General features: G+C 37.1%; 1 protein-coding gene across 3 annotated transcripts in view; it reads right to left on the bottom strand.

Annotated features, from left to right (window-relative positions):
• Positions 1-565: 565 nt before the first annotated feature.
• LOC124619793 (TATA-box-binding protein 2) overlaps positions 566-27,376 on the bottom strand; it is a 136,073-nt gene continuing 109,262 nt past the window's right edge. For all 3 annotated transcript variants that reach the window (XM_047146386.1, XM_047146384.1, XM_047146385.1), the window contains 3 exons: positions 22,570-22,673; positions 2,386-2,480; positions 566-1,968 (listed from right to left, as the gene is read on the bottom strand). In XM_047146386.1, the coding sequence (XP_047002342.1) occupies positions 1,892-1,968; positions 2,386-2,480; positions 22,570-22,673 (276 nt within the window). In that variant the 3' untranslated portion in view covers positions 566-1,891. The remainder of the gene's footprint in view (positions 1,969-2,385; positions 2,481-22,569; positions 22,674-27,376) is intronic.

Here is a 27,376-nt window from a genome sequence, read left to right as displayed (position 1 = left end):
GAGGTCAGAATGAGGGACTCTTACATCTGCCAAATATTTTACTGAAGAGGATGCCATCATCTTTTAACTGTGCAGAAGAGCTACATGCCTTCAGGAAAAATGAACAGCTGCAGTTTTCCTATGTTTTCAGCTGTTCTCAGGCCCAGCACAGTAGGGCCATCTTAACTAATGATACAAGCCTAGATTTGTTAATCAGCCAGATTGTTGCCCCAGCACCCCAGATCTTGGCAAGGTCCACGGCTCATGCAGGGTGTCTAATGCTTCAAGGTCCAAACCTCTGGACAATCTGATACGGACAGACCCTCAATTAAGTTTTATTAAAATTCACATTGAGTATCTGCTGTATGACAATTGATCGTAACCCAAGTTACCAATTTACAAAAAGAAATGTTTGTTGTGTTTAAGCAATACTTTAATCATCAATATGGAACCTAGACTTCCCATTGTTCAATACTTCAGTCATTAATGTGAAATTCTTAATGAAAACTTACATGCTTCTTGTACAATGTTTGTTAAACACGCTGCTCTAAAGAATCACACAAATTTAGACAACTGAGAAAAAAGGTAGATTTTTAAGCCTTTTATTCATACAGAAGGGCTGTCATTAATAAAAGTAATATTTACACAATCTACACAATAAGTAAGAAAATTTATTAACAAATGCGACAGAATGAAACCAATACACATCCTACAAGACAGACAGAAACTGACTAGAATTTGATTTTCATAGAATTATTAGAATGAGTAGTCATTTAATGTATCCTGTGCAAGGAATAAAAAGAAATGCTGAATCTAGTAGTATGAGGAACTACCTCTGGCAATATGAGCTGCTTGACAATTTGGAAAACAAGAAACTCCAAGTTCTAAACAATGAATGTTTACAACATACTTTAAGAGGCGTAGGGGAAGCAGTGATGAATAATTTGATGTAAGACATTATTGTGGTCTATTAAGCCATGAAACACCCTCAAATTAACCTACAAAAGCCACCAAAGCTACACCACATGCACACTGCATGAGATGTTGAATATCCTCTCGTCCTTTTATGCCACTGGCTTTCATTAACATCGGTGAGTTAATGGGTACTGAAATGATAAAGACTTAAACATGTGATGCAAAAATTAATTACATTTACAATTCAGTCTTATCTTAACATGCACTTTAGTCTTGTAGTAACAAAGACAGAGAAACAAATCAAACTGTTAATTTTACACTGTTAAAATTTGCAAAACTGAAGGAAAATTTACATAAACATCATTTTTACAATTTGTAAATGTGTGACTAGGCCAATGGCATAAGAGGGCGACAGGATATTCCGAAGTTTCGCATGGAGTGCAAACCCTATGGTTTTTGTAGACTAATTTGAGGTGATTTCCCACCTTGATAGACTAGTACTGTCCTGCATCAAATCATTTGTCTTTACTTCCACTTCAAAACTGTGGTACATTTTTAAGAGTTATTATCTACACCCTGTATATTACCGTAAGATCTAAAAATATAAGGTTAACAAAGTACTAATTGTTAACAGAAAAAACTATGAGGTAGTAAATATACATCATCGCAATGAAGCCATAGCATAAATAACCCATATAAAATACATATATTTTATCTTACAGGTAGCAATTTAAATTTCTTTTATGACCTCAACATGAGGTCATGTATAAATAAAGTCTTTTAAAGACATCAGCAGTAAAAATGCATTACACATGCATTCAAATCTTATCCTTTTCAATACTGAGCTATAATATTTTACAGTGAGTTTGTTCCTTGTGCCCATTTGGAACTGTCACATCATGACAGCAACAAAACTTGGCATTGAGCAACATCCTGGTCCAAAGTTGCATAGTGAGTTCAAACACCGTCGTTCACTCTGAAATATTATTACCCACAACTACTGTTTTCTAAAACTCCTGAGGATAGGATAAATGTTCTCCATAGCATCCTGAAGGTCTTGTCGACTTTTGGCACCTATTATAAAGAGAATAAACTCTTAGTTGGGCATTAAATTTAACACTAAAAAAATGAGATACACTTGCACATCAGAAATGCTTCCATGTGGCTACACCATAACTAAATCTGAAAACTGGAGATAATGTGTTTTGTTTAGTTTGCACAGGACTTTGTACTTATAATGTGGCTGTCAGTAATCATACAGAATGCAAAAAGCTAGCTCAGCTTTCTAGCAAATACACTTATGAGAGAGTTATTATGAAAGCAAGTGTACTTCCCCTCGTCATCCCAAAATAGTCCACAATAAAGGAAACAGGGGTGGGGTGAGACTGCAGAAGTGGAAGAATGAAAGCAGAGAGGAGACAGGAATGGAACAATAGAAAAGATTATTGTGAAACACAAGAGACAGAAAAAAAATACTTACAATTTACTTACCAGTCAACACAACTTTCCCATTCACAAATATGAGCAGTACAACACGTGGCCTCACCATTCGATACACAAGTCCAGGAAACAGCTCAGGTTCATAGCTAAATGAAGAAAAATATGTCAAATACCACTGTCATATATGGCAAACACTGTTATGATCAGAGAGAAAAAGGAGGAAGAGTAAGATGATAGAAGAAGAAGAAGAAGAAGAAGAAGAAGAAGAAGAAGATGAAGATGATGATGGTGAGATGATGGAGATGGTGATGATCAGTAATAGTTCTCCTAGATAAAGTAAAACCATTGAAAGCATCAATTAAAAACAACACCCCCTGGAGAATAAGGATACAGAAAAAAGAGCTATCAATTAACTTCTTTAAGGAAGATTAGAGATTAATGCCTTGACAACAAGATCAGTAGTGGTGATGCATATATTTGAACAGGGGAAGGAAAAGGAAGCAACTCAGCTACATCCTTTCCAAAGGAACCATCTCAGCACTTTCCTCAAGTGATTTAGGAAATCACAGAAAACTTACATCTAGATGGCAGAATACAGAATTGAATGCCAGTTCTCTGGAAATTGAGTCCAGTGTAATTAGCCAGTGCATGCGCGACCCCCCACCCAAATGGTGCGAGTACAGCTTCACGTCGCAATTGTAACATACAACCTTGCCCCCCTCCCCTCCCCAAAAGCCAGAGTAAAGGCACCAGTATCAGTGCAGTTGTCTTTATGACCCTTCTCCACATATCGAACAAAATTAATGCCATGTCGCTCCACATTAGCCCGTAGTTCCACAACAGTTTGCAAGATGAGATCCCAGGGAAAACCACTCCCTGGACCACATTCAGAGACAGGTGAGGGGTAACAGACACTGGAATGTCACCAGGGCAATCACAAGCGCTAAGGATTGCAGACTGGGTAGCAGAATCAACACGAAGCCCGACCACATCTTACAGATAGACTTCACTTTGCAAAATTTGTCCTCTATATTCTCTACAAAAAAAAAAAAGGCTTTGTTGCAGTGAATATCTCCCCATCTATCCTAGTACAGACCAGATAGTAGGGAAAGTGTTTCATTCCGATACAGCGAGCCTGGCTCTCCTCCCAAAGTGTAGCAAGAGATGGGAAGGCTGCAGGGTCATCTGCAAAATCATATTCTATTAAGGGATAAAGAAGCCATGGAGGCAATGAAGAAGTAAAGAAAGGATGATGACAATATTGTGCAAATAGTGATAGAAGAGGAAAGTTGCTTCCAATAATAATAATAAGAGGAAAATTTAAAATCACCAGATGCTTCAAAAACATAAAAATGCTACTTTGTACTTATGAATACAACATCAGTGCCTGGATGACATCAGAAACATTTATGAGGTTTTTCAGGTGTGGGTGCAGATGGGAGGAAATGCCCTGAACATCCAAAGGAAACATCAGTTCCGAGTAATGTAAATGCTGTATTCATTCCTCTGAACGGGACAAGTCATCTGCAGCCTTCTGGACCTGTGCATAGCACACCGTTAAAGCCAAATATGGAGCAGCACTTATGCAAAAGTCAGTCTCATTCCTTGAGAGGAAGGAAGTTATGAGACAGCATTCTACACGCTGTGCATGTGTTTGTAGCTGCCTGGAATTCTGTAACACTACAAATATTGTTAAATTGTTCCACAAAGGCTGTCTATCACACTTCAGTTGCTGGAAGAGAACAAAGTTCCAGAAAAAGCCTGGAGTAGGATCACTGTTATTTCTGAGAATTTGACATCCCAGGACTGAAGTTTCTGGTGATGACAATGTCTTAACTTGCATATCTTGATGGATGCAAGTGAAACGCTTGTAAAGGAATACTGAAATAGGAGCTTGTGGTGACGCAGTTGCTGCTGCTGAGCTCATTTAAACATGCTTGAATTATGATTCTGAGTCACTTCTTCCACGTACTCTGGCAAAACCCCCATTTAAGGTAAAAAAATTTCTGATTAAAAGGGGTTTTACTGTATGTGAAGCAGAAATGAAATAACTGTTTTTCATACAAAACAAGAGATACAACAGGGTACAGAGAAAAATTCTGGAAGGAAACACATACAGGGTGACCCTAATTAAAGCTCTAGTTTCAAAACACTGCAGAAAGAGAACCACTGCTCAGAATGATGTCAAATCATTTTATTGACACAGGGAAACACTGACGCTGTTTCCACTTGCTAAGAGGCAATAGTCATGACTCTGTAAAATAAAGGAGCTTGCATGACCAGGGTGTATACGTGGACAAGGAAAAACCATTCCTGGATTTTTCCCGGATCTCCTGGTTAAAAATACATTTTCTCCCAGGCGAAAATACCTTTTTTCTGTGTTAAGTGACAGTATACTTCCCGTTGGAAACTGTAAAACTTATCAATCCTTTGAATGGATATGGTTTTATACAGCAGCGTAGTATTTCTCGGCACTTTAGAAAATGAAACTCAGAGGGAAAAAAACACGTTTTGGAAAGTTTTTTGATGTGCAGCACCATGTACGCTGCATATATCAGTATTATGAAAGTACAAATTTGAATTCCACCAACAGGAAAAATTAATGATTTAAGTTAATATACATAGTGTTGCTACAAGAAAAGCAAAGCTTTCGCATATAATATTTGTCTCCAAGATTAATAAGCTACAAGAGAAGCTAAGCTTTCACATATAATGTTGATCTGTTTAGCGCCTGTTACACTGTAAGATACATCACACACATACGCCAGTAAAATTTTTAATACCGACATAAATCTCTGATCTTCTGGGCTCGAAATTCTTCTAAATGGCTCATCATCAAAGAGTTGATTTTTAAATGAAAGCAAACACTCTGTGATTTAAGAAATTCATCTCACATTCTTGCACATAGTTCATCTTGCGTAAATGGAAATTTTCTTTGAAAATAACATTTTCAAACCACAATATGCAATATTTTCCCATGACCTGTTAGAAATAGATTCATTCCAGCAGTTGCCAGAGAGCGCCAGATAAGAGGCATCACTACGCTTGCACAGCTACGGTGACGTAAGAAGCCTGTATGTTTATACGTGTAAAACATTAAATTAAAAGATCTTTCTTACATTATGTCATAAAAGAAACAAGACATCAGAGGATACTCCAAGTGCATCGGAATATCATGAACCATACTAAAACGCATAGTTCGCCTTAAAGTGCACATTCGTATGTCCAGATTCCCAATGAAGTAGGCCTTGATCTGACATTAAGCTTTTCTGTGTGGTTTTCGGGATGTAAATTTTCTTGGAGTACTAGTATAGTATTATCTCATCTTTGGTTCTTTATTATGGCATAATGAAATACATGCTAGAAGATGAAAACGTGCACTTGAAATGCAGCGAACAGTTGAAACTAGCCAATGGTGTGGAATTAAACACTTTGTTTCAAATAACTTTACTGCCTCAGCAGGAAAACTTAATAAAAGCAGAATTTCTTTAGCACACTGACAAAAATAACTTTATTGTTCCGCAAGGCGATTAATGCTTGACTGTCAGAAAGGTGGAAATAAAATAAAATCTTAAACTAGTAACATATTTTAACCTTCCATAATTATGTGAATGTATTTTAATTCACTTCATAGCTCCCAGCCACAGAAATCTGTCTATTTTTTTCATTTGACGTGAGAGCAGTAAATGAAGAGGAAACCAAAAAATCACTAAATTTAAACACAGGTCACGAGGAGACTACCCACTCCCCCACTATAACCCAAGACTGCTCTGCGCATCAGAACGTCAAAAAAATTTTTTTTAAACAGCGACTTTTCAAAAATAAGTTTATTTTGTACCGCACATCTTTCTGAAGTAGATTAAAACTGAAGAAACTGCAAAAAGGTGGGAATTTAAGGAGATGGGACCTGGATAAACTGAAAGAACCAGAGATTGTACAGAGTTTCAGGGAGAGCATAAGGGAACAATTGACAGGAATGGGGGAAAGAAATACAGTAGAAGAAGAATGGGTAGCTTTGAGGGATGAAGTAGTGAAGGCAGCAGAGGATCAAGTAGGTAAAAAGGCGAGGGCTAATAGAAATCCTTGGGTAACAGAAGAAATATTGAATTTAATTGATGAAAGGAGAAAATATAAAAATGCAGTAAATGAAGCAGGCAAAAAGGAATACAAACGTCTCAAAAGTGAGATCGACAGGAAGTGCAAAATGGCTAAGCAGGGATGGCTAGAGGACAAATGTAAGGATGTAGAGGCTTGTCTCACTAGGGGTAAGATAGATACTGCGTACAGAAAAATTAAAGACACCTTTGGAGAGAAGAGAACCACTTGTATGAATATCAAGAGCTCAGATGGAAACCCAGTTCTAAGCAAAGAAGGGAAGGCAGAAAGGTGGAAGGAGTATATAGAGGGTTTATACAAGGGCGATGTACTTGAGGACAATATTATGGAAATGGAAGAGGATGTAGATGAAGACGAAATGGGAGATAAGATACTGCGTGAAGAGTTTGACAGAGCACTGAAAGACCTGAGTCGAAACAAGGCCCCGGGTGTAGACAACATTCCATTAGAACTACTGACGGCCTTGGGAGAGCCAGTCATGACAAAACTCTACCATCTGGTGAGCAAGATGTATGAGACAGGTGAAATACCCTCAGACTTCAAGAAGAATATAATAATTCCAATCCCAAAGAAAGCAGGTGTTGACAGATGTGAAAATTACCGAACTATCAGTTTAATAAGTCACAGCTGCAAAATACTAACGCGAATTCTTTACAGACGAATGGAAAAACTGGTAGAAACGGACCTCGGGGAAGATCAGTTTGGATTCCGTAGAAATGTTGGAACACGTGAGGCAATACTAACCTTACGACTTATCTTAGAAGAAAGATTAAGAAAAGGCAAACCTACGTTTCTAGCATTTGTAGACTTAGAGAAAGCTTTTGACAATGTTAACTGGAATACTCTCTTTCAAATTCTGAAGGTGGCAGGTATAAAATACAGGGAGCGAAAGGCTATTTACAATTTGTACAGAAACCAGATGGCAGTTATAAGAGTCGAGGGGCATGAAAGGGAAGCAGTGGTTGGGAAAGGAGTGAGACAGGGTTGTAGCCTCTCCCCGATGTTATTCAATCTGTATATTGAGCAAGCAGTAAAGGAAACAAAAGAAAAATTTGGAGTAGGTATTAAAATCCATGGAGAAGAAATAAAAACTTTGAGGTTCGCCGATGACATTGTAATTCTGTCAGAGACAGCAAAGGACTTGGAAGAGCAGTTGAACGGAATGGACAGTGTCTTGAAAGGAGGATATAAGATGAACATCAACAAAAGCAAAACGAGGATAATGGAATGTAGTCAAATTAAATCGGGTGATGCTGAGGGAATTAGATTAGGAAATGAGACACTTAAAGTAGTAAAGGAGTTTTGCTATTTGGGGAGTAAAATAACTGATGATGGTCGAAGTAGAGAGGATATAAAATGTAGACTGGCAATGGCAAGGAAATCGTTTCTGAAGAAGAGAAATTTGTTAACATCGAATATAGATTTAAGTGTCAGGAAGTCGTTTCTGAAAGTATTTGTATGGAGTGTAGCCATGTATGGAAGTGAAACATGGACGATAACTAGTTTGGACAAGAAGAGAATAGAAGCTTTCGAAATGTGGTGCTACAGAAGAATGCTGAAGATAAGGTGGGTAGATCACGTAACTAATGAGGAGGTATTGAATAGGATTGGGGAGAAGAGAAGTTTGTGGCACAGTTTGACTAGAAGAAGGGATCGGTTGGTAGGACATGTTTTGAGGCATCAAGGTCTCACAAATTTAGCATTGGAGGGCAGCATGGAGGGTAAAAATCGTAGAGGGAGACCAAGAGATGAATACACTAAGCAGATTCAGAAGGATGTAGGTTGCAGTAGGTACTGGGAGATGAAGAAGCTTGCACAGGATAGAGTAGCATGGAGAGCTGCATCAAACCAGTCTCAGGACTGAAGACCACAACAACAACATCTTTCTGAAGAGTCTGATGCATAAAACATATACCTTCGAGGATATGTAAGACATGTTATTTGGTCTTAAGTGTGCCAAGTGCAATGCCACACCTCTTCAAACAACAGTCTTATATCGCTCGTCACTGTATTTCGCTCTGTGGAACTCAAACGTGTATGTTTTGTAATGGATACCATCTAACTATTTCAGGACAGTGGAAATTAAATGTCCCGTAGTGCCTTTCCTGCTCCCAATCGGTCGATTTGACATACTGCCCCTCTTTTTTAAAAAAAAACCGGCAATTAATACTTGATGGGATTATTTGTAACTGGGAGAACAAGAATTATTCTGAAAATCTGGACTCTTTATTGCCTATTAGCTAATAACTTGCTCTTCTGTGTGACATAAAATTAAATATAAGATACCTAAAACCAGTAAAGACAGGAGACAGACAAGACAGTACACATTTCTTCAATCCTTAGGTCCTAGCGATTTCTCTCTCTAATTTTGCTACAGTTTTAAATGGCGTGCTTTCCTTTCTGCGAAAGAACTATTACATCTAAGTTCGTCAAACGTTTTGCTACATGAAAAAGCAAAATGTCATCTAATACTGAAAAAGCTGTTAATACAAATAGTACCCCAGACTGGTGTGGTTTCTCGATCTGATTACATCTATTTTGTCCCTGTGTGCTGGATAAAACAAAATACACCTTTCTAATATTGCAGCAATTGGAACACACACCAAATAAATGAGACTGTTTTGGCAATAATGATCATTTTCATAGTACAACAATATTATTCACGAAGTAACAATATGAAATAGCTACATGGCCTATCACTAATTCTGTAACTATTACTACCACTATCAAAACTCATTCTCTGGTTAACTTTACTAATCCCGTCATGTTCACCGGTTTAGTTATCCAGCGATTATTCTCCGGTTAGGCATTCTTACTCATTCGTACAACACGTTTTCTGCTCTACTCCCAGACTGGAACTTAAGCGGCTGCTAGCCGGGGACTACAACTGACCCTGTTTAGTGTAGCGATATGGCCATAAATTTTCTGTCAGGATTTCACTTTCTTGGACACTGAGAAGATAATACATAATCTTTCTTATCAGTTATTCCTGTTAGTCATTTATTTCCACTCTGGTAGTCTAAATCTATGGGTTTCACTAGTAATTACAACAACACTGAACATTTGCAAACCAAATCAACCACATAAACAAGCAGCAGTTGGCATTCACCAGTTCGGCTTTATTCCACTCAGCTCATATAGCCCCGTCCCGTTTTGTCTGCAGGGAAGTTCACTTCTAAATGCGACGAGGTTTCGCCTGGCAGGGAACACTATGCACGCATTCAAAAATCATCTTATAATTCATTCAGAAATAAACTTAGAATGTGTTCAAAAACATCCAAACACCAGTAGGGGTGCATTTCAAAATCATACAAATAATCGATTGACTGACGTACGCGGGATGCTAGGTGCTATGTGAAACAAGGTTTTTTTCCCCCTCAAGAATATGAATTTGCCCCCACCCCCCATCCCCCCGAAATTTCCGCTCGGTTGAGATACCGCAATTTGCCTCCCCCTCGCCCCCCCAACTTGCACTAGTCTCACACAATTAGAAACCAATGTAATTTTATTTTTATGAGGTTTTGGCACCAGGGCCATTAAAGACCAATTTTTCCCATCTCTTGTGGTACAGCCTTGACATGGTGGATAGACCTACCTAACTAAAAGTGCCCTAATTGTTGACTGCCAAACTTCTGTAGTCACATATACTGAACAGCACGGATGGTGTAACGTTGAACTCTAACCATAGCTGGTGTATTGTGATTCATCTGTCATTTGTCACCATATCGCCAAACCCACTGGTAAACTTCTTTTTTTTTTTTTTTTTTTTTTTTTTTTTTTTTGTTCCATAAGGTTTCCCCTGCGTCAATAAAATGTTGTTCAAATCTGACAACATTCTAAGCAGTGGTTCCCTTTCTACAGCATTTTGAAACTGAAACTTAAATTATGGTTCTTTTGACTACCATCGTCTCTACACTCATAATCATTAAAACACAATAAACAGATAGGAAAACGAAATGAAAATTAGTGCTTTGAACCTTTCATGAAATGGAAGCATGACACATTATCACAAGAAACGAAGATAGACTGCTCTAAAAATTGAATTATGTTTTTAACATAGTTCTTCACATGCATAACAGATTAAGCACAGGCACAGGAAATTAAATAAGAAGAGTAAAATTAAGTTCATAAAATTCTCGGAGAAAAGCTCTTGTCCCAACTCACAATCCTCTACCTTTCACAGTCTCCGAGTCTACGAGCTCCCTCAGAATCTTTCTCCTTGGTGCCAGAGATAAATCTTACAAAAGACTTCACACCAGCTAAAGAAGCTATCAATTGTGTTGGTCAAAAATATCTTTAAAGTACTGTTCCTTTATGCCTTTCCCACAACTACCGCTCACAACACAATCGTCAACAAAACCACCTTCGTCTCCTTTAACTTCCCACTTTTGGCAAATCTCCCATCTACGTCCAGCCAGAGCCATAATCACACTCCAACACTTTATTTCATCACCCCTCTGCGGCCCAGAGAAACTATGTAATTAAACTTTCTCAGGATAATTGTCATCTATCTTTTACACATCAATAGTTCAGGTTTACACCATTTCTCTTCCGAATCAAACATACCAACATTCATTCATGCTGCCCTTCTATTGAAAGTCTTAATCTTTGATCTCACACACACTCTACATGCCCCTTTCCAATTCCGAGCAACACTTCTTTCCACTCTGGAGTGGGAACACACTGTTCCGAACACTTATTATTATTATTATTATTATTATCATCATCATCATCTTCTTCTTTCCTTTCTCAGACGATATGTCTGGTTAACAATGGAAAGTGACGCGGACCTTGATCAAGCGTGACTTCCTTTTAACTGTATGGTATATGTTACATTGCATTTAGGAACTTTCGGGTAATTGAACGTGTATCAATAATTACAGATTTCTGTAGTTGTGTATATACGTTTGGATGTAGCTATATTGCGTTGATGTACTGGTGGATACTGTGTGGTATGACTCCTGTAGTTGATAGTATAATTGGTACAATGTGAACTTTATCCTGATGCCACATGTCCTTGACTTCCTCAACCAGTTGGATGTATTTTTCAATTTTTTCTCCTGTTTTCTTCTGCATATATTTGTTGTATTGGGTATGGATATTTCAATTAGTTGTGTTAATTTGTATTCATCATTCTCCATTAAATTTTGTGCTGCATACTCGTATTTGGGAACGTGTTGTTTTATCAGTTCATGTTGTATGGCAAGTTGTTGATGTATTATTTTTGCTTCATTGTCATGTCTTCTGGTGTATTCTGTATTTGCTAGTATTGTACATCCGCTTGTGATGTGATCTACTGTTTCTATTTGTTGTTTGCAAAGTCTGCATTTTTGTGTTGTGGTCCTTTTCTTCACCATGTGTTGGATGCGTCTTGATCGATGTGTGGCTGTGTTAGATGATACGAGTGCTTGCCATGTAGTGCTCTCTTTTTCCAATTTACTTTCTTCGTATCTGTTGACGTTATGTGATCTAAAGGGTTGTAGGAGTGGTTATGAAATTGCAATGGTGTAGCCGATTTATTTATATGAGTGATTGCTTTGTGTATTTTGCTAGTTTCTGCTCGTTCTATAAAGAATTTTCTTAAATTGTCTACCTGTCCATAATGTAGGTTTTTTTATGTCGATAAATCCCCTTCCTCCTTCCTTTCTGCTTAATGTGACTTTCTGTTGCTGAATGTATGTGATGTATTCTATATTTGTGGCATTGTGATCGTGTAAGTGTATTGAGTGCTTCTAGGTCTGTGTTACTCCATTTCACTACTCCAAATGAGTAGGTCAATATTGGTATAGCATAAGTATTTATAGCTTTTGTCTTGTTTCTTGCTGCCAAATCTGTTTTCAGTATTTTTGTTAGTCTTCGTCTATATTTTTCTTTTAGTTCTTCTTTAATATTTGTATTATCTATTCCTATGTTTTGTCTGTATCCTAGATATTTATAAGCATCTGTTTTTTTTTCCATCGCTTCTATGCAGTCGCTGTGGTTATCCAATATGTAATCCTCTTGTTTAGTGTGTTTTCCCTTGACTATGCTATTTTTCTTACATTTGTCTGTTTCAAAAGCCATATTTATATCATTGCTGAATACTTCTGTTATCTTTAGTAATTGGTTGAGTTGTTGATTTGTTGCTGCCAGTAGTTTTAGATCATCCATGTATAGCAAATGTGTGATTTTGTGTTGGTATGTTCCAGTAATATTATATCCATAATTTGTATTATTTAGTACGTTGGATAGTGGGCTCAGAGCAAGGCAGAACCAGAAAGGACTTAATGAATTACCTTGGTATATTCCACGCTTAATCTGTATTGGCTGTGATGTGATATTATTTGAATTTCTTTGGATAATAAGTGTGGTTTTCCAATTTTTCATTACTATGTTTAGGAACTGTATAAATTTAGGATCTACTTTGTATATTTCCAATATCTGGCCGTATGTTGCTCCAAAAGTGTTCTATGTCTGTTATGTTTGGTGGATTGTCTATTTGAATGTGTGTGTTATCTATTGTCTGGTAAAATTTCTTTTGGTTTGTGTTGAATGTTTGGTTTTGTTTCCTTCTATTTTCACTTTTTTTGTATCTCCTAAGTCGTTTGGCCAATGCTTGTAATTTCTGCTTCTTTTTATCTAATTGCTCTATCGCTTCTTGTTGTGAGACTTTACCTAACCTTTTTCGTTTTTTGTCTGATATTTCGTTTCTTATAAATTGCGTTAGCTGTCCGATGTCTTTTCTCAGTTTTTCTATTCTGATCTGTAGCCTGTGTTGCCATGCTGGTTTTGTGGGTGTCTTATGTGTGTTGGTTGGTTCTGATCTCTGCCTAGTATGTATACTTAGTGTAGTGAGTGCTCCTATATAAACCAGTAGTTGTAACTATTCCATAGTTGTGTTTTCATTTCTTTTGCTGTGTATGATTGTGTTGATAGTTGTTGTTGTTGTTTCAACTTGTGGGTTATTTGGGGGTCTATGCAAGAATGGTCTAATGTCTGTATTTGTGTCTTTGTATTCTATATATGTCAGCTGAAATTTTTCTTCTATATCTAACATGTGTGTCATTTCGTGTTCTTTTTGTGCCTGTTCTGGTGGCTGTCTTAAGATTTCGTTTTCCTCTGATTGTTTAATTGTTGCGTGTTGTTCTTTGTTTGTTTGCTCTGGGATGTTTGAGTCCATTACTGTATTTTCTTCTTCTTCTGACTGCACATTATTTTGTTCCAGTATTTGTTGTACTTGTTGTTTGATGTTTTCTAATTCTGACTGGGGTATCCTGTTATTTTTGATTATCACACCGATCTGATCAGCTGGTCATTGTTCTGTTAAAAATTTTAATTCTGGGTATCTGGTAATAAATGTTGTGTATACTTGTGATCTGTATCCAGTTGTGTTGGTTCCTAAGTTTGTTGCTTGGTAATAACAAAACATGAGGTGCCGGTTAACTTTGTCTGACCATCTCATCCTCTGTCTTTATTTTCCTTCTAGAGTGGTTGCAGGAAGCATATCCTGCGAAACACCTCTATTTGGATTTAAATTGTTTTCCATGTGGCTAGCAGTGTCGTTACCATTGTGGACGGGCATAGAGTTCAAGTGTCGTCCCCGACCATGACAGCGCTTGTCCGAGGCTTCATTAGTTCTGTCCTGAATCAACAAATCACACTAAAAGGGGGGTTAGCCCTATTAGTGGTTTGTTTTTTTCGTCGCCTTTTATGACTGGCAGAACATACCGGAGGCCTATTCTTTTCCCGGGCCTCCACGGGGTTTATTATTATTATTATTATTTTTATTATTATTATTATTATTTTCTGTTGTGTTGTTATCAGGAGCGCAGTAAGTTGTGTCTCCTGAAGGTAAGCACTGTCTTCTTGTGATTTTAACAATTTTCAAGAATTTTCCACTATATACAGCCAAGTTTTTTAACACTAATGAAAACACGAAGGTTGTGGGCATTCTAAAGCACTACAATATCAAGTGATTATACTTTAGGACGATTTGTATTAAAAGTAGATAGAAAAATAGAATGAAACATATTAATCGGATAGGAAACCAGAATATGGAATATGAGAGTTTATTTATGAAAAGGGGGTATACCACATCAAATTAAACAATAAGTTCAGAAATTTAAAAAATTAATCCTGTCCAACATAGACAAATGGGCAGTTATTTAACAAAGTTATGATGAACAGCACAAGACATTGCAGGAATAAATATGAAGAACAAAAGAAAATATTAAATAGACTAAGACGACTGTTAAATAGAAACAGAGTTTCAACAAATAATTGCTGACATATGACAGGAAAAAACTGGACTAAAATTCAACTATTCAAAACTGTACAATGAAAATGTTATAAGACAAATGATTGGAAACAATGAACATAAAGAAAAAGAAACAAAAACTTACAATGTTTAGGTGCCACATGTTATCATTTAATATGGCACGTCAACTAAGAACATAGAAAAATTTCCTTTGAGCATTTGTATGCTACAAGAGATGGATCAGAGACAAGATAATCAGTAGTGAAAACACTGTTGAGGAAATAAATGCCTGATTGGGCACATAAAGCCATTTGAGATGTTAAGAAAGGAAAGGTGCCTGGAGATGACGGTATTTCTGTAGAACTGACTAAAGATGCAGGAAAAATAATACAAAAGGAACTTGCAAAATATCTGCAGGATGTCCACAGAGAAACGCTATTTCCCAAAAACAGGACAATTAGAACAGTGTTCTACAGGAATTAAACAGAGGGTTGTAGTGTATTCCAGGGTTATTCACTAAATAGTTACTTGAAACTACGTAATTAAACTTTTGCAGGATAATTGTCATTGTAGTTCAGGTTTTTCGCCATTTCTGTTATGCTCTCTCTTCTGGATCAAACATACCAGAGTTCATTCGTGCTGCCCTTCTTCGTATATGTCCAATACACCTTGTTAGTTCCATTTGGTACATGTCTCTAAGAATGAAGCAATATTTTAAGATGGGCCACACAGTGCTGTGTAAGCAATCTCATTTGTCAGCAGAGTTTATTTGCAAAGTCTTACCAATGAACCAAAGTGTGTTCCATACTTTCCCTACAATCGAACCTATGTGGACATTCCATTTCATAACCCTATAACTTGTTATACAGGATGTCTCAAAAGAAAGCTTATATCTGAAGAGCTCTCTGAGCACGCACAACAAATTATGAGGGAGTGGGAACGCATTCATCACTTGCTTGGCCTTTAAGAAATCAGTCAATATGGAATGCTTCTCGGGAATGGACCGCTTGTGTGTGTCAGAATTTTACAAAAAAATGATGAGTCAGCGAGAGTAGCATGGAGGAAATTTTACAGTGATTGTGGATTGCGTAATGTAATGATGCTCTTCCAAGTGTTCCCCTGATCTGGAAACAGATCAAAATGTTTGAGGAGACCGGATCAACACTGGTCAAACCGAAATTGGGGCAAACAAGGTCATCCAGAACAGGCGAATCAGTGAAGAGCATAGATCGGTCTGTTCGTGATGATCCAAACCTCTCCATTTAAACCTCTCCATTTAAACCTCTCCATTTATAAGTGTGCAATTTCTTCAAATGTGCACAGGTCATCACTGCACTGAAAAGAAGACATGAAACTGCACCCTTCCAAAATCCAACTGGTGCAAGAATAAAAGCCTCAAGATGCCAGTTCATTAATGATGTGAGTTAGCACCCTTCATTTAACAACATCTTGTTTTCTGATGAGACTCATTTTCACCTGAACAGTCACATCAGTGTGCAAAATTGCCACTACTGGAGTGCGACGAATCCTAAACAGAAGCATGAGAAATCCCTTCATTCACCAAAAGTTATTGTATACGCTGGTGTTGGATCGAGGAATAACTGGCCTGTACTTTTTCAAGGACGAAGAGCAGCTGTGCAGTTGAAGCGAATTCAGCATGTTATGTGATGATGATAAATGACTTTTTGGTGCTGAATTGCAAAACTTTCCTGGTTGTAAACAAAGAACATGGTTTCAGTAAGACAGAGCCACAGCACACACATCCAATGCATCTATACTGCGAGTTCACGAAATTTTCCCTGGCAAACTGATCTCCAGGAGGGGTGACAAAGTGGCCCCACACAGTCCAGATTCAAGCACCATGGATATTTTCTTATGGGGATATGTCAAATCTAAAGTGTATGTTAATAATCCAACTTCTGTAGAGCAACTGAAAGCAAATATCCATTGCGAAGTGGCAGCAATCCTAGTGTCTTGTTCACTGTTTAAAGGAGTGCAGTAAGTGTGCTGGATTGTACTTAAACGGCATTATTTTTAAGAAATATATTACTGAACTGTACCTTTCAATGATAAATAAAAATTTTATCACTAGAGTTCAACCTCTATTTTATTCGAACACATCAAATATAAACTTTATTTTGAGACACACTGTACCCAGGCTAACCCAGTCAACGAACCAAAAGGAATATCAACTGGGGGGGATGGGGAGACAAATTGTGTAGTTTCAAATTTCTGCATGGTACTAGGAGTGCATTTTCTGAAGAACAAACTAACAATCCCGACTGGAGGGGTGTGAGCACAATTTTTTGTATTTTTCTTTAATAACTCAAGCTTTAGTTTCTAGCAAAAGCGTTCCCCCATACAAAATTGAACTTCTCTAGTACTAATAGTTTCAGTGTTTCAAGGAAAAGAAAAAAATGCAGATTATTAAAAAAAATTTCTGTAATAGTATAAAATTAATTTTTATCTTTAAATGGAGTAGGTTAAAAACAATATTAAATGTGTGTACCATATCTAAGTGCAGTAGAGTTGTATTAAGGGTAAGATGCGTTCCGGAAGTGTAATAGGATGGTGGAGGCCAGTGTGTGGGGTTAAAGCATGAGGTAAGGTAAGAGAGCAGATTGTATACATGCACTTCTGCAAACTGAATGTCGAGCGAGTGATTCCCCACTCTATCTACCCCATTATGTCACAAGAAGCAACTACAGAGTTATAACCCTCCACAGCATGCCTTATGAATCACTGGTGACACAATGACCACCACACCCTAGGAGTGTTTATTTTGCACAAAATCCATTAACACTATGCAGAATACACTAATAATACTAGCACAAAAAATGCACATGAACAGAATCTACATAAATCTTTGCACACTGTTCTACAACACTGGAGTAAAAAGTGATTATTAGTCGCACTGTATGGGAGCTGCAGTTTTCTTCTGTAAAAGGTGACTTCCTCCATTATAAGTGCTGGTCAGTTTACAGACAGACTATGCCTCCCCAGCATTTTCTGTCGAGTTCTATTATGTGAATACACAAAGTAACTTCACTGCACACTCATTTACCCAGTGTGGTTATTTTCACTTTGTTGAACGACTAACAGTTGTTAAGTGAGCTTTGATGTAAAACATGTTCCTGTGTTCAATTTGTAAGTACAATGATGTATCTGACCTATGTAGTGTTAGTGTGAAAGGGAAAGGGACTGGACTGATCAATGTGGCACGCTGCTGCTGTCCATCACTGACGGCATATTGTACAGTTGTGTAATTTGGTGGTGAATTAATGAATGACCAAAAATATACTGCAGTGTGGTACTCCATGATACTTTTCTATGCAGCAATTTCTGCAACTTGTAGAATCAGCTGCACTGATTGAAGCCACTTATTACACAAGAGTGTGAGTATGTCTGATGTCCAAGTCCAAAAAAGTGATCTGTTGTGTTGTATAGCTTCACTATGTTAAAATATCTCAAATTCTGTATCACCTAGGTGTCTCACTTCTGTTACACAGTTTAACCCTCTGGGCCTCTTCAGATTTTTGGAGAGCTGGGGGCGATGCATTAGATATCCTCATGCTCTGAAAAATATTCCGGATAGTTATAGTAGACAATGAAATCATCAATGCCAAATTCATATTAAAAGCATGTTACACATGGAATGGGCTCTTCTTCGGTGTGGTAGACAGTTGACAGCTTTTTTACACAAAAGCTTACTTAACAACTACAAGTAAGTAGTCATTCAATAAACTGAAAATAACTCTACTATATAAACACATGCTCGGTAATGTTATTTTTTTCTATTCACATATTAAAACTGGACAGAAAATGCTGAGGAGGTACTACAGCATGTCTGCAAACTGATAACTGAGCAGCACTCATAGTGGGGAAGTCACTATGAGCAGAGAAAGTCACTTTTCCAGAGGAACACTTCAGCTGCCACACAGGACAACAAAGAATCAATTTCCCCTCTGACAAAGATTTATGTATATTCTACCCACATCCATTTCTTGTGTTAATATTATTAATAATTCACACCTGTATTCTGTGTAGGATTAATCCATTTTGTGCAAAATAAACACTCCTCGAGCATGTTTGTGCACTGCATCACCAGTAACTCGTAAGGCACATTGTGGAGGGTCCTATAACTTTGTAAAACATCCTGTAGCTGCTTCTTGTGACGTAATGGGGTAGACAGAGTCAGGAATCACCTGATCTACCTTCAGTCTGCAGACCTGTGAAGAAGGGAAGAAGACAATTTATCCCTTAATACAGCTCTACTGCACTTAGATGTGGTACACACATTTAATATTTTTTTAACCCACTTCATTTAAAGATAAATATTACTTTTACACCATTAGAACAATATTTTTTAATAAGCTGTGATTTTTTCATGCCCTGTAATGTGGAAACTGTTAGTCCTACAGAAAAAATGAATGGGATCTTTTCCGTAGGAAATTTAATGTAGTCAGGGTGTCTACATGTTTAAGGAAAATAATTCCCGGATTTCCCGGTTGAAAACACACTTTCTCCTGGGTGAAAATACACTTTTTCCGTGTTAAGTGACAGTATACTTTTTCTTGGCACTTATCAATCAATATAAAATGTAGACTGGCAATGGCAAGGAAAGCGTTTCTGAAGAAGAGAAATTTGTTAACATCGAGTGTAGATTTAAGTGTCAGGAAGTCATTTCTGAAAGTATTTGTATGGAGTGTAGCCATGTATGGAAGTGAAACATGGACGATAAATAATTGGACAAGAAGAGAATAGAAGCTTTCGAAATGTGGTGCTACAGAAGAATGCTGAAGATTAGATGGGTAGATCACATAACTAATGAGGAAGTATTGAATAGGATTGGGGAGAAGAGAAGTTTGTGGCGCAACATGACCAACAGAAGGGATCGGTTGGTAGGACATGTTCTGAGGCATCAAGGGATCACCAATTTAGTATTGGAGGGCAGCGTGGAGGGTAAAAATCGTAGAGGGAGACCAAGAGATGAATACACTAAGCAGATTCAGAAGGATGTAGGTTGCAGTAAGTACTGGGAGATGAAAAAGCTTGTACAGGATAGAGTAGCATGGAGAGCTGCATCAAACCAGTCTCACGACTGAAGACCACAACAACAACAACAACAACAACATCAATCCTTTTATGGTTCATGGTTTTATACACCAGCATAGAATTTTCCAGCACTTTACAAAATTAAACCCAGTGGAAAAAAACACGTTTTGGAACGATCTTTGTTGTGGAGCAACATATACACTGCATATTTCCGTGTTACAAAGGTATAAATTCGAATTCCACCAAACACTGCATGTTGCTTTCCGAAGCATTAAAATGGAGATTGTGATGCACTTTTGTAAGCCAGTCACAGCTCATGTCACCTGATCTCGCCAGCTGATGACAGCATTTGACACGTGATGTAGTCAGAGAATAGCAAGATCACTCTTAAGTAGCGCGAACACACAAATAAGAAAAATTAATGGCTTAAATTAATGTACAATTGTTGCTACAAGAAAAGCAAAGCTATCACATATAATATTGGTCTCTAAGATTAATAAGCTGCAAGAGAAGCTAAGCTTCCACATATATTGTTGATCTTTTTTGCGCGTCATACATCACATAAATATGCCAGTAAAACTTTTTAATAATGACGTAAATGTCTGATCTTCTGGGCTCGAAATTCTTCATATGGTCGTCCCCAACGAGTTGATTTTTAAATGAGAGTCTAACGCTCTGTGATTTAAGAAATTCGTTGTACACTCTCTCACATAGTTTATCTTACATAAAAGGAAATTTACTTTGAAAGTAACGCTTTTCAAAGCAATATTCGCAATATTTTTCTGTGACCTATTAGAAAGGTACGTTTCAGCAGTTGCCAGAGAGCGCCATATAACAGGCGCCACTGCACTTGCACAGCTACGATGGCGCAGGAAGCCCGCATGTTCATGCGTGTGAAACATTAAAAGATCTTGCATTAAAATGAATCTAATGTAAGAAACTGTCACGTCACACTCATTGGAGGCAATTTGTTGTTAAGAAGCACTGCACCATCTGCCTAAAGCCTTTGACACACTCAGCTGTTGGCAGACGCTTGTACGAGCACTGTGTTTTGTTGTTGTATATGGCGCATTTTCTTTGCGACTTAAGTTTTATTTTCATTTTTTTTCTCTCGTTCATGTTTTGTTGCTGCAGTATTATTCTGCAGAAGTGGGATACAGTAAATTTTTTTGTTAGAGTATTGGTTCTTACCAGTCAAAATCACAAAAATTCAACTGAATACTAAAACAATGAAAAATTCCCGGAACTCAAAAAGATTCCTGGGTTTTTCCTCGGTTTTCTCCCGGATGCAAAAATTCCCGGGTTTTTCCCGGATCTCCCGGTTGTCCCAGATCATAGACACCCTGGTAGTTTATTCTTGTACTAGGAAACATTTGCGCTAGAAGGTGCAGCTTTAGCATTATTAAAGAAAAACATAAAAAAGTGACCTGTAAATGACCCCACTCCAACCGTCACATGCATCAAGTAGGGATTCTGTATGCTGATCCCTGAAACTAAGCAGAAATTTGTGACTAAACAATTTTTTCCCCTAATTTCCCTTCACTGAAGGGACTATATATTTGAATAAGTTGCCAAAAACTTATTTAACTAACGAGTATTCTGATGATTATTAGTAGTGTAAATAAAGCACTCTGCTTTACATCTAATATATGAGGTCCAAAGCAAAAAGAAACAACAATAGGACATGTTTGAATCATGTTCCAAATATATGCATCAACTGTCACTCAGGTGCAAGAGTTTCAGTGTTGATTGATACATATTCATTCATTTATTCATTCACTCTTTAAGTTCCATGGATGCTACCAAGAAGGAAAATCTTCAGGGGTGTGAAATAAATCCATGCCTACATTAACGTAAGACAAGGTCATCACAGAAACTTTAACTGTACATTGCATTAACAACTGCTTAGTACTACTCACATTTATGCAATCTAAGTTTGATCCGATGAATTAGTGGCTTAATATTTACTTAATTACAATAGTATTTTTCAAAAAAAAATTTTTATGTATGGAAATATTGAGTTATATTTACAGCACCTTACTACTTGTCATTTAGCTTTATAAAAAAAAACACTGCTACTTGCCAAGTAGGTAACAGAACTTTTCAATTCCTGAACCTAGATATTAAGATAATTGGTACAATAAAATAACAAGGTGATAAATAAAGAACATTTTTTGATGTTCATCTGTTTGTTAGTACTACTTGAATACAGCTTAAACTCCAGCAGTGAGTGTGATGCAATAATTTGATTTTGACAAAGACTACAGCTCTGGTTAAACCATAGTTTCAACCTTCAATGAATCCTATTAACATCACAATTTTTCTTTCATTTTTTTTTTCCTTCTTCTTTTGGACTTAGTAGATGCATACTTAATCCAATCCCTGCATAAGACTCATATGCTTCCATGCATTTTCGTTTGTTTACAAGTAAAGAAACCCTGTTACATCATGTATTGTTAACTCTCCACAGAACACTTCATAAACTGATTTAACACTCAAATTTGACACATGGCTTTCCACTTCTTACATATTCTGCAGGCGGTCCCCTTGATAATGTATGAGCAGCACCTCAATGAAAATGGACATACAAAGTTTGGCTGTTGCAGGACCTTCACGTCAGTCTGGCCCACTGTTTTTTACTTTCACAAATAATCTGTACAATGTACATTCTAAAAATATTCCATCTCACTGTATTAATTACATTCTACCTCACTTATTACAAGAAATGTAAAATGTTATTACTCAATGCAAATAAGATTTTCTAAATTAATACTAAAAGCATGCGAGTTCGTCTCACAGTGATAATTCTACAATGCTGAACATATTACCTGCTAAACTGGCCGTGCATCTGATTCAAATTTTCAACCCGAATTGGGAACTTCAAGTCACATGTGGCCACAATATTCTGAACCTTGAAATCTTTGAAGGAAACCTGTAATAATAATAGCACAGAATGCTTGTAACCAAGACTCATTTTTGATAATGTTTGTTGTCACAAACAAAGCAGCATCTCTCGGAAATTTTTTGTAAATAATTATGACTGGGGTCTATGAAATGGTTATGAAAGTATTAAATTTCAGAGTGGATGTGGCTGTCAGGATGAACAATTCAGCACCTGTATGTTGCAACCATTGTTAAAATTTGAGTCACACTGACCTAAATTCACTGAACACTTGCCCTACAGCACACTGAACTTTTTTTTTTTTTTTGGTTATGTTTCCTTGTCTTCAAATACCATTACAACAGAATTAAGGTGACAAAATAAAGTCTAAAATAGTAGGTAAATAAAAAACTTTACTATCTGTCAACCAACGGAAGCCACTTACACTGCAAGGCATTTTTGTTGGTATACTAATCAAAAATTTCCTAGTGTTTACACTGTGTTCCCACAGATTCTCTAAAAAATACTGATGTATCATCCTCATCTGCAGACATCTTCAAAGGGGAGAGGGGGAGAACAGTTGCAGTGATTGATGTTTGGATGCTGCATGCTGGGGCTCACTGACAACATATGTCAATATTCACTGTAGCTTAAATCTGTGCAAATCTAACGTTTTTTTAAAAGGTGTTGGATCAACTGAATCAAATTCTTTACCTGCTGATATTACAGAAATGTATGAATACTATCAAACAATTGTGTGGTGTGCTTCATGAATGACACACACAGGACAGTGACTACTAGCTCCCCCACCCCTGTCGTGGTGGTGGAAAATGACTTAATGGAACCATTTTTACCTTCGAGAGGGTGCGCTGGGGTATTTAGTATCTACTGAGGAATTTTGTAGTGCTGCAGCACAGTGCAGAGCCCTGTGATGTGGTAGCTCTAAGTATCTTATTACCTGATTGTCTTTCCCCCGCCCTCCTTCCCTCTACCCTCCCTCCTTGACTCAGCATCTTCAGTATTGCATTGTTTCGTATTGGTGCACTCCACACCCTGCGTACCCGGTGATGTCATACTTGTTTCTTTCGGACAATTTTGAGCATCTGTGAAATTTTCAATTTATCCACGCAAAGGATTGAACTGTAAAAGTACCTTTTCATGACAGTATTCATTACAAGGATGTGAAAATGTGTAAATAATTTAATATTTTTTGCAATATAGGTGCCATTAGCCAACAATATGTGTTTTTTGTCTATTTGTTTATAGGTCCAAATATTTTAGAAAGGTTGCGGACATATTTGCATACCTTCAAGAACTCGACAAAGATGAGAGACTTGAAATAAATGTTGTTGAGTTAGCTGAAAAAAAGGTGATCTGAGTGACAAAGAAGTTCACTTTAGCAACCAAGGGCATGAAACTAATTCCTAACAGGAAGGCAAAAGGGGGAGTAAGGAAGAAAGAACTTCAGAAATTGGTTTTTTCTTAGGAAAAGACAATTAAATGGAGTAAAAAACCAGCCTACAAAACCCTAAGCAAATCAACATTATGAAAGTTTCACTTCTTCTCCCAAGCTATTCAAACTATACTTCTAATGAAATTATTGTGTTGTTCAAGCTTTTTGAAACTGGTATGATAGATATGAGAGTATCCTGTACCAACAAATATAGCGACAACCTTATAACAAACAAGTTGTACAAGGGATTGCAAATTTATGGATAAATGTGAAATTAAGGCATAAAGAAAGGTGAACATGTAAATGTACAAGAACTCTGGGATCAGATGGTACAGGCATGGGTATCCTGATGGCCACAATAAGCTACAAAGGATTTCTATTTGTAATGTGTTGTACGAGGTTTAATGACATTTCAACTTGAAATGAAAGGAAAAATCTTGACTAGTTAACAAATGTCAGAAAGCTTCTATATTCCTTTACAACAACCAAATGATCCTACAATCCCACTGAACAGGTAACAATTGACAAAACGTACATTGGATTTATGGGGACACTGCTTCTGGATCCAGTACATACCATCCAAGCCTGCCAAATGTGGGATAAAAATATTTGCCATGTGTACCACACACACACACACACACACACACACACACACACACACACACAGTTTTTACACCAGTAATACTGAAAAATATGTGGGAAAGCAGCCAGGAAAAAAAAAAAAAAAAAAGTAAGTTCATTGATACCCCTGCCTACACAGCATAATACAGATGACATCAACCCCAAAACAGGAAAGCCAACTATCATTGATTATAATTGGAGGAGTGGATACTGTGGACAAAATGGTAGTGTGATATTGTGTTTCCAGTATTACAAGGAGATGGCCTATCGTGTTATTTTATACAATGCTTTTTTTTTTTTTATCTGTCTTCTGACTGGTTTGATGTGGCACGCCACAAATTCCTCTCCTCTGCCAACCTCCTCATCTCAGAGGAGCGCTTGTAACCTACATCCTCAATTATCTGCTGGATGTGTTCCAATCTGTCTTCCCCTGTGGTTTTTACCCTCTACAGCTCCCTTTAGTACCGTGGAAGTCATTCCCTGACTTCTTAACATATGTCCTATCATTCTGCCCCTTACTCTTGTCAGTACCACCCATACATTCCTTTCTCCCCGATTCTCTGGAGAACCTCCTCATTCCGTACCTCATCAGTCCACCTAATTTTTGACATTATTCTGCAGCACTACATCTCAAATGCTTCGATTCTCTTCTTTTGCAGTTCTCCCACAGTCCAAATTTCACAACCACATAATGCTGTGCTCCAAACGTGCATTCTCAGAAATTTCTTCTTCAAATTAAGACCTATGTTTGACACTAGTAGCCTTCTCTTGAAAATGAATGCGCTTTTGGCCAGTGCTAGTCTGCTATTAATGTCATCCTTGATCTGTCCATCATAGGTTATTTTGTTGACTAGGTAGTAGAATTCTTTAACTTTGTATACTTCGTGATCTCTGATTCTGATAAGTTTCTCACTGTTCTCATTTCTGCTACTTCTCATTACATTCGTCTTTTTTCAATTTACTCTCAACCATATTCTGTACTCATTCGACTGTTCATTATAATACCATTTAACCTTGAATTTTAATCACACTCCTGGACGTTTCTTTTATTTGCATCACTGCTTCTTTGATGTATAGATTGAACAGTAGGTGCGTGAGACTCCATTCCTGTCTTACACTATGCTAAATATAGCTGGGATAAATTGCCAAATTTTACATTCACTTCCCAACCCAGATAGAACATCAAAATTCAATGTATTCTTTTGAAGAATTTAGCGTTTGCATTCATGAATGAACACTTGAATAATAGATAAAAAATCGTATCACCATTGACTGATGTTCCAGGATTTCTAAGGAAATTTCCCTCTGAAGACGTCAGTGAGACGGCAGGACTATCAGAGAAGATGAAAGAAGGGCATTGCCACATGTGTGGAAAAGAAAAAGACAACCCCATAATAAATGGTCGTCTGACGTACAATTAGTTTACTTGTGGCAATGCTGAAATGCAGACATGCACAGCAAAAAGACTGTCACAAATAAAGCCTTCGGCTAGTAAGACCTTTGTCAAAAATAGATCTCTCTCTCTCTCTCTCTCTCTCTCTCTCTCTCTCTCTCTCTCTCTCTCTCACACACACACAAAATGTCACTGAATGATTTTAAGTAACTCATTTGTTGGAATATATCTATTTTTTTTTTTTTTCAGTTGATTCTTTTGTTTTTAACATCCCTTCCACACTTCGTTAGTTTCCCTGATTATTGATGATTTTGCAAACATCCAAAACCATTTTACTCAGATTCACTGAGCCTAGCCTATTTAGATGTACGCCATCTACACCCAGACATTTGTTACTTATAAATTTGTTTGGGTTTGTAAATACCATGCCAAGTTTATTACACTGGTCCCTAATTCTGTTGTTTATTTTATCTGTCCAAGAGTCACTCACTGATGTCCTGTGCAAAATACCACATACTGCACTGGCTCTGTTTAATTTTTAAGTGAGTATCTTATCCAGGAAAAGTAATGTTTTGTCTACCTCCTCCACTGTGTTGAATTGAATCCAGTTGTTTTTCTGTCTCTGTAGTACAAAAATTTTGTCCACATAACACAAACACGTTTGGTATATCGAGCGATGGTTTCCAGGGCCTGTTCTTTAACCTTTGAGCGGACTTGCCAATTTATTTTATTTTATTTATTTATTTTTTGCATGATTATGTGCATGGGGTATTCAGTACCCCACCATCCATGACAAGTTGTAATTTCATTAGGAATCAGTTAAACATTTGTATTTTGGAGTAATATTATTATACATTTGTTTCAAAAGCTTTAATTAGCACATGAATAAGGAATTCATGATACAAATATGTAACAAAGTGAAGTAATACATACTTAATTTATATATGACAGACAGTTAACTTGTAAGAACTATAAAAATGACAACGCATTCTAATTTTAATCATTTTATGTTAACTCTCTTCAAATATATTGTACATAGAATAAATCAACTGCAAAAACATAATAAATGATGTATCGGTCAGTCTCCTCTTAATGACATGTAACACACAGAAGCTCTGTAATCAGATGTGATTCACAAGTAAGCTTATCAAACAATGGAAAATCCAGGATGGAATGTAGCAATATTATGAAAAGGAAGTTGCCACTCACCATATAGCAGAGGTGCTGAGTCGCAGACAGGCACGACAAAAAGACTGTCACAAATAAAGCTTTCGGCCAGTATAAGGC

This window comes from Schistocerca americana, chromosome 6, assembly GCF_021461395.2.
Source record: "Schistocerca americana isolate TAMUIC-IGC-003095 chromosome 6, iqSchAmer2.1, whole genome shotgun sequence".
Classification (NCBI taxonomy): Eukaryota; Metazoa; Arthropoda; class Insecta; order Orthoptera; family Acrididae; genus Schistocerca; species Schistocerca americana.
The sequence above is the reverse complement of the archived record's forward strand: the minus strand, read 5'-3'. Positions and strand labels throughout refer to the sequence as shown.